Here is an 8,574-nt window from a genome sequence, read left to right on the forward strand (position 1 = left end):
ATTAAAATACTTTTGTTTTTAAAGAAACTAACTATAAAAAAAAGATATATGTACATGTTATTTTTTTTTTCTCAGCTCCCAGCCAAGCACCAGGCAATATTATGTGGATACAGGATGGCTCTCATGTGTCTCTTGGGTGGGAGCCAGTCAGACCTCTAGCTAATGAGTCTGATGTAATGGGATATAAGGTTAGTGTTTCCCCTCCTTGCTCACCTTTCTCTCTTCCAAGCAATTACTCCTCTTCTTTGTTGCCTTTTTTGCCTTTCTTCTTTCTCTGTGCAAGTGAAGCATTTTCTACAAACTGTTTCCAAACAGCTTTCACTGTGAGAAGCAATAAATAAAATTAAAATGCGAGAAATGTCCCAACATATTTTTTGTTGGGATTTTCAAATACCAAACTCTATGTGACTCCCCTCTATCTCGGGGGCTCAGTCCATCCTCTCTGAGTCAGCAGTGGCTATTAATAATATCAGACTGCAATGAAATTCCTAATACCTCTTCAATTCAACTGTGTTTGCAGTAGGATTTAGAGAAATGCAGAATAATGAGATAGCTTTAATTTACATTAAAATTAATATTTTTGAAGCAGAAACACAAGTACTTCAGTTTATTTTGTGATCATGTTAGTGATGGTCAACTGCAGTGATGATATTATCTGGAATTTAAAGTTTTGAAGTTTGAAAGAATAAAATCCTGATTAACACTGAAATAACAAGTCATAAAATCAGAATTCACAGCAGTACCTTAAATAAAAATAAAATTATTACAGTGTTTTTAAAGAAGTGTGGAGTCTGGGTTTTTTGGAGCCCATATCAAATCATTTCTATGGACTACATTCTCATATCTCCTCTGATACATAGGAAATATCACCAAGAAAGTATAAAATGGTTCAAATAAACCAGAAACTGTTCTAACCTTTATGAAAATAGTTGATATTCTGAAATAGTAGAGTTGACTTCTTTGGTTTTTCACACCTCTCTGACCTTTTCAATTTTCTCTGGGAACAGAAACTCTTATGCAGAAATAAGAAAAAGACAGCTACGTGCTGACTTGCTTTCCTCCCACATGCCATAAGTTTGGATTGAGTTTCACAGGAAATGTAAGGATAGATCTGAGCTCTTGTCAGTTGATTTAGCCAGCTAAGGTAAACACAATAAATACATTATTCAGGCTATTTTTCTTATATTTGAAGTTGGGTTCTTCAGCCAAAAAATGTGAATATGAACATGAGCTGTGGGATAAGAATTTAAACCAAATGGAACTCAAAATACATTTTGAAATTTTGGAGATAAAGATGTGCAACACCTAATGCAAAAGAGGGCAAGTCCTCTGTCTTTGCTCTCAGCCATAATCTATGTCCTTTCACATTCATGAATCTCTAAAATATTTTGCTATTACTGTTTTGAAGCCACTGCAGGAGGGGAAGAGTAAAAGCAAAGTCTGTTCAAATGCAATGTCAAGAAATCCCTAATGAAAGCATGAAAGAGTAAACATTGCAGTGACTGTGTTATCTACACAAAATGTCTGGTACAGAGCTTGAATGACCACTGTGACCACTGTCTACTTTATCCACCACAGGTGTTATTTCGGCAAGAGGGCCAGAGCCATAGCCAAGTTATAGAAACACAAAAAACCTCTGCAGTGGTACTTCTTCCTGATGTTGGGGTCTACATCATTGAGGTCTGTGCAGTCAGTGAAGGAGGGGATGGGACTGCAAGTCCCCAGATCAGAGTTCCATCTTTTTCAGGTAAGGTTACACTTTTCTTTGAAAGCGTGGTGATGAAAGCAATGCTCATTAACTCTGCTATTCTCTACCAGAACAACCATGTTCTCACAATTCTTTAGCTAATAAATAAAGTCATTGATGTGAGTCTTTAGTTCTTTAGAAATAAAGTTATCTAGTGACACATGGGATGTTTAAGATCATCTGAGGCAACCATGTGAGGCTGATGAACAAATAAGATGATTTACAGGAAGCCTCTCCCATTTGAGCATACCACCTAAAAACCTACCTGAGCTGAAGATGTTTATATGTGCACTAGTGTCTCAAACAGTAATATCTGGGATGCAATCCACAGAGACCAGCAGTGGAGCCTTGACAGCAATTCATCTAATCTTCTGAATTTTACTATAAAGATATGAGCACCTAAAGACATCTGCAATGTCCTAAGGCATCCTAAGCAGAGCTGGCAGATGTGTTGTGGGACTTAGGGGATACACACACCATTCTGTGGGACTTAGGGGATATACACATCATTCTGAACCACCAGCCAGAGGTGTAACACAGCTGTGTAAGACAGCTAAAATGGCATGGATTTAGGTAGCTGACCCTATGTATGTGCCTCCTTGAGAATAAGCAGAATTTCTCTGTAAGTTCCAGTCACTCTCTTGCATAATTATTACTATTTAGTTATTAAATTATAGAAGTATTAAAGTGTTTTCGTTAGGTAAATTTTGATGTCTAGCTGCTCTCTCCTAAGTTACTGTGATATGTTGAAAGAATGTAAAGTATCAATATTACAAAGGTAAGTAAGGAATGGGAGGATTAGTGGCAAGAACAGCAAAGAAATAACATAATCCTTGCCTAAACACAGCAAGGCATTTCAATTATAACCTTCTGATAACACTTTAAAATTTTATTAAATATTGCTCTTTGATCCTTAAGGAGCACTAACCAAAAGGTGTGACCCTGAAACTTCTGTCTAGAACTACAATTTCAGCTCTAGTCTGGTCACAAACTGCAGTGCTATCCTCAGAATGCAGAAGACACTAATACCTGCCTCATGGAATATTTCTTTCATATATCATAATTCTAGGTCATGAATTCCTCCATCTAATTAGACTATGCATATCACATTTGTTTCATTTATGACAATTTTTGTCCAGAGAAACCCAGTCTGGTTCCTTTCCCATCTTGTTGCCACTACTAACCCAGAGCACATTTCCCCTTGGCATGGCCATTTCAGACAGTGCTGTGATCAAAAATCAACACTGCACCAATGGGCCAAAGACCACTTTTTCCTCTGGAAAAGGCTAGGGATGAAGAGCTAGCTTTCATCCCTTGTTCTGGGACAAAAATTTGTGACTCGGGGCAGCTTCTGCAGCCTAATGCTTTTTTGAAGATTAAGACACAAAACCATATATCCTTTTGGAATTTCCTCCTAATTTGCAGACTGAATATGAGGATCCAGAATGCGAGTTGCTGTAGGTATCATCACAAAGTCCCATCTGTGTAGGGAGCCCATTTTGTGACTGCAGTCCTTACATGGTAATCCATTGCCTAAAATTAGTCTTTTGCTGAGGGTAAAAGAATATAAATTTGGTCAAAAGCTAATACCTAAACGTAGCGTGAACCATTTGCATCATTTATTCATTAATTTCTTTGTTTTTCATTTCAGGAGGGAAAGTCACAAGTGCTCAGTCCACCTTGCATGTGTTGTCTACTTCCTCATCCTCTGTAACACTGCTTTTGGCACTGATGGTACCTTCGACCTCATGGTGAAGGCTGCAGACTTTGTCGTTGTTGTTATTTGTTTGCTTTAACTTGATGACACCAAGGGATGGAGTTTTATGTCCGTGGAGAAAGTGAAAACCCAAGCTAGTGCTTAAAGACCCATCAAAATGCCTGTGGTGCACTTAGAGAAGTGTTGGAGACACGGTCAATAATTCATCAGGTTTTTATCTCTTTTATTTGTAAAAGTCTTCTGGGGAGGAGACCCTTCTTGGCCCAAAAATATGCAGATTGTATGTAATAAACTTTTGTAAGCAAAGGTAACTGATGTCAAATGTATTTTCCTTTTTTAATATGTTCAAATTTGGTGAATCCAGTCATGTGTCATCAGGTATGGTGTCTAGTACAGTACACCTGTATGGTTTGGAGAAAATAAATCCTTTTTTAAATATAGAAAAAAGTTTGATACAGCTGGTTGCTACTACTGACAAGGAAGAAAAGCAGAATTTATATGCAAACACCTCTGCAAAAGTAAAGAAGAGCTTGTTCTAAAAATATACAATATGTAATAATTTTCAATGAAATGCTAGACAGCTTACCCCAGAACGTAGCAAAATGGAGCAGAAAATCCATTTATTTTATTACCAGGTAAATGGAAAACATTAAACACAATCTTAGGAGGAAACCAATTGGTTTTTATCAAATACCACAAGCTTTTATGTCCAATGGAATTTTCAATAGAAAATAAGAAATCAATTCCTACTGCATATGACAATGAAAATTCCACTGGGCATTTAAATATTACATACATTAAGCTACTAAGAGGACAAATAAAGCAATGCAAGGAGATAAACCAACTTTTCTCAATCACTTCTCAGTTGTAACTTTCTTTTTCCTCTGAGTCCAATTTTGGGTAGCATTCTATGCTTTTCAGAATGGCATTATCCACATATCTACAGACTGCTGTAGGATATATTTTGGAGAATTTTGTTTCTGAGAAAAAAATACTTGGAAAAGTGCTACAGAGCATCATTCCAATTATTTATCTAATTGGCTCTATTCCTATAGCTCACTGGAGATTATTCTTGTAGGTACTGCATGATATCAGTTCTAATCCCCATTTTTTGCTGTACCAGACAATTTTTTACTCAATAGACAATTTGGACAATTTTTCTACACTGGAAGACTTTCCCACCTACTGGAACCTGAGGAAAAACTACTCCCAGGGAAGATGGTGTGCCTGTTTGTACAATCATGGTGGGCACAGTGTTATGAAGGGCAGCATTTTGCTAACACATCTGGGGACCGTGCCTAGGAAAAACATTGCACTGCCTGGGAAGAATCAAGTCAAAAATGGTCAACATGAAAGTTCTTCTAGTTGTCTATCCCTCTAAAAGTTTTGATGAAAACCTATTTTAGCTGAATTGGGTTCCCAATTCAATTGGCATTTAGAAAATACACTGCAACTGTGCTCTTTCTCAGCTGTTTCAAAACAGGAACCAAGAAAGCACAACAGCGATAAGAAGGTGAAAAGCTGACGATGACTAAATATTTTTGCTTTTGAATATTTTATCAGTAAAATTTTTCAGAGGAGGTTCAACTTAAATCTTTGCTACCCACTAATATTTTAAATAATTTTCTTAAAAAATGTTTTTTAAAATTACTTAAGTCACCATGTTGCTCAGAAAACAAAGGCAGGATAGCTAGCTGAGAATTGACTGTAGATATATAGAAAGAGGCCTTCTATAGCTCTGCTTCTGGAAAAGCCTTTGAGATAAAAGACAGGCAGGTGTAAAGCACCTTGCTGATAGAGCAAACTCATAGAAAATAACTACCTGCTGTCCCTTGTAAAACAGCAGCACCGCTACTGTGCAGACAGCCTACATCAGCAATCCATCATCTGCCAAAACGTTAAAATAAATAAGAATAAAGTCATGAACCAAAAAGTTAAATGGCTATTTTATAAATTAGTTATGCATAATTTCCTCTATTTTTTTATACAGTTGCTTGCCAGTGCAGTTCATTTCAGAGTATTCAAAAAGGCTACATTCACTGCTGGTGGCATTTGGTTAAACTTTCTGATAACAATAAATGGATATGCTTTATAGGAAGAAAAAAAGTCTGATAAGGAGACAGAGCTCCATCTAGACACATCTCCCTCTCTAGTATGAAGATACAAATAGAAATATTGAACATACCATCAGGTAATGTAGTTGTATTGCAGGGACAAAAGGAGGTATGTTTTATATTCAACATGAACAGAATATGTATTTTGCATCTTAAATATATTAATAAACATGTTTTAAATGTTTAAGTACCTATGTATTACCTATTTGTTACTTTGTAGAAGATGTTTCCTTATCATGACATTTTTAGTTGCAAGGGAAAGCTCTTTCCTTTTTCATGTAAAAGATTGTAATAGTGCAGTCTGGCGTCACTGAGGAGACTGTATTTTTGTATAATGTCACAAGATCTGTTCAGAAAAAATAATAATTAGAAAGAAATCTTGTTTCACAGACCAAAAGAAAGTTGCTGTCATGGCCCATATCAAAATGTTAGATATATTGTATACAATCTGTATATATGCTATATATAATGGTATATACAATGTGGAAGACACAGTAATATAATAGTTTCTGTGTACTGTTCTTGTAACATTAGATCTTTTTAATAAATTATTCTCTTTTTATTGACTTTTATCTTATCTCCTGGCATCTCCTCAGTTATATTCGTACACTTCAAGTTGACAAAATTATTTGATTTTCAGCAGAAAGAACCTTTAAATTACACAATTTTCAAGAAAAAAGTGATGAATCTGAAATAGTGAATGTGGAAAAGGAGCCATTAAAATCAAATAATTTTTTACATCATTTTAAATTCACCTAAATTTTGGATTTCCTAGGTAAATATTTTTTTACAGCTAAATATCTGAAAGGTAAAAGAAGGCCTGAATTCTCAAAATGAAACTACACCTAATGAAAATTGCAATGTAAATTCAGTATCAAAGATAAAGGTTCTTTGCCTTAAAAAAAAATCAAGAACAGAAAAGAGATTTGTATTAGATTTTAGGGAAATCCAATCTTTCCTGGGGAGGTGGTGAGACTCTGGCACAGGTTTCCCACAGAAGCTGTGGATGCCCTGCACCTGGAAGTGTTCAAGGCCAGGTTGGAGGAGGCTTTGAGCAACCTGGGGTAGTGGAAGTTGTCCCTGCCACAGCTGAGGTTTGGAACTGGATGATCTCTAAGGTCCCTCCCAACTCAAACCATTCTATGATTTCCAGGAAAAGAAGAGCTTTGTAAGGGGGTCACCAAGGTCAATCCTCGATGTACTGAATTATTACATCATTTCTGGGCCCTCTCTGTAACATTCTGTCGAGTGTCACTTGTACCCCATGTGGAGGCACAAAAGAACAGTGTGGTCTTTCATGTTCAACTGAAAATTTTGGTTGCTTTTTCTTATGCTTGAAATACTTTGTGTGACTAACCACAATAGAATATCTTTCAAAAATACATATACCCTTTTGAGGAAAAAAAATGAGCAATGAATATGGCAAACATCTTTTGTTAGTTTGATTTGAGCTCTTTATATTCCCCAGTCGGTCCTTTATGAAATGCATATTTGTGGTCAATGACTTTGCAACACAGTACGAAGTCAAAAAGCCCATACTGAAAATAAAAATACATTGCCACAATCATTTGAACTGAGACTTCAATTAAAACATGGTTATGGCCTAAATGGCCATATTATATCAGGGCTTCTATTAAATTAGTCATGAATGTCACAGAAAACTGCAATGATCTGATTTTGCTGACATGGAGAAGTATTTATATTGAAAATCCATATCCTATCAGAACTGCTACCAAACTGCAACCCACTCTTGCCCTGTTATGGCCTTCATCCCAGTTCCTCTGAAGATGAAAGAGGTTTTACTTCTTAATTACTTTTTGTACTTTTGAGCAAAACAATGTCAAGGATTAGAGAAAATGATCAGCATCTTCTCACAACAGGTTAGTTGGTTTTAGGCTATTGCAAACAGCCTTGCTAAGCATGCTGGCAGACAGGCTACTTCCAAACATACAGGTCCTGAGTTTGCTGTACGAGTTTTCTCTCAATTCCAGTAAAGAGAGAGACCTGACTTTGTCTTTATTGTGGTTCATATTTTTAACACTTTAAACAAGACAATGATACAGTATGTAAATTAAAGCCTCACAAGCCAGAAAGAGAAATCTATGGATAATTGTACCATTTCAATATTCACATTACTTCTTACATTGATCAAGTCAATTGTAAGGCTCTTACAGGTCAGCTGTTTGTGCAAACTGGCAAAAATTATATTTAGATGTGCAGCTATTAATGCTTCCTGGGCTACTTTTCTGCTGTCAGATCATTAGCTAAGCACCTCAGTGTGTTTAAGAAACCTCTGACATCAGAAGAAACTGATAAACAAGTGTGGCATGCTTTGGTTTATCTTTTATTATGATGAAATAAATATTTCAGGCTAGAGGAAAATACCCTCCCTTTTAGTGTGGTTTGGTGTTGGGGATTTTTTCACTTTTACGCTCAAACTCATGAATTCTAAAGATATTATAAAATAAAACCAGGAGAGTGCTCCTGAGAAGTACAGTTAGCAAGATAAATACCAAAGTCAGGCACAATATGTGTTAATCACAAATAAAGTTATTCAGCATATTTTGCTTTTTGTACAGAAAATAAGATGGGAAAGTATATCAATTTCCTTTCCATAACAGAAAACAAGTTAATAGAAAGATACTGAAAGCAATTGAGGCATATCTGGATCAAAGCTCAAGCAAAAACAATTTTACTTAAAGCTGTATGGCTCTGTTCCCTGGCTGAACAACTATTTCCATTTCATAATGACACCATCTCTTGTATTCTACAAAAGGGACTTTTTAGTGTAGTATAATGGGATAATTTCTTTAAAAATTTGTCATGTGGAGTGACTGAATGACTTGGAAAAGAAGCCCCAGGTCAATTGCCTACCTTTGTATAACTCAGTCCCTTATTCTTGAGCAGTATATATGCCCAAATCTATCATTTTGGAGAGCATCATTCTAGATGATGATGTTTTAGGTGTATGTTTGTTCTAATTACAAGCAAGTTTC

At 36.0% G+C, this 8,574-nt stretch overlaps 1 protein-coding gene across 1 annotated transcript in view; it reads left to right on the forward strand.

The window, feature by feature from the left end:
- CNTN5 (contactin 5) overlaps positions 1-6,063 on the forward strand; it is a 276,614-nt gene extending 270,551 nt beyond the window's left edge. The window contains exons 21-23 of the mRNA XM_059840298.1: positions 76-188; positions 1,579-1,747; positions 3,399-6,063. Of these exons, the coding sequence (XP_059696281.1) occupies positions 76-188; positions 1,579-1,747; positions 3,399-3,502 (386 nt within the window). The 3' untranslated portion in view covers positions 3,503-6,063. The remainder of the gene's footprint in view (positions 1-75; positions 189-1,578; positions 1,748-3,398) is intronic.
- The last annotated feature ends 2,511 nt before the right edge of the window (positions 6,064-8,574 follow it).

Source organism: Haemorhous mexicanus, chromosome 2 (assembly GCF_027477595.1).
Source record: "Haemorhous mexicanus isolate bHaeMex1 chromosome 2, bHaeMex1.pri, whole genome shotgun sequence".
Classification (NCBI taxonomy): Eukaryota; Metazoa; Chordata; class Aves; order Passeriformes; family Fringillidae; genus Haemorhous; species Haemorhous mexicanus.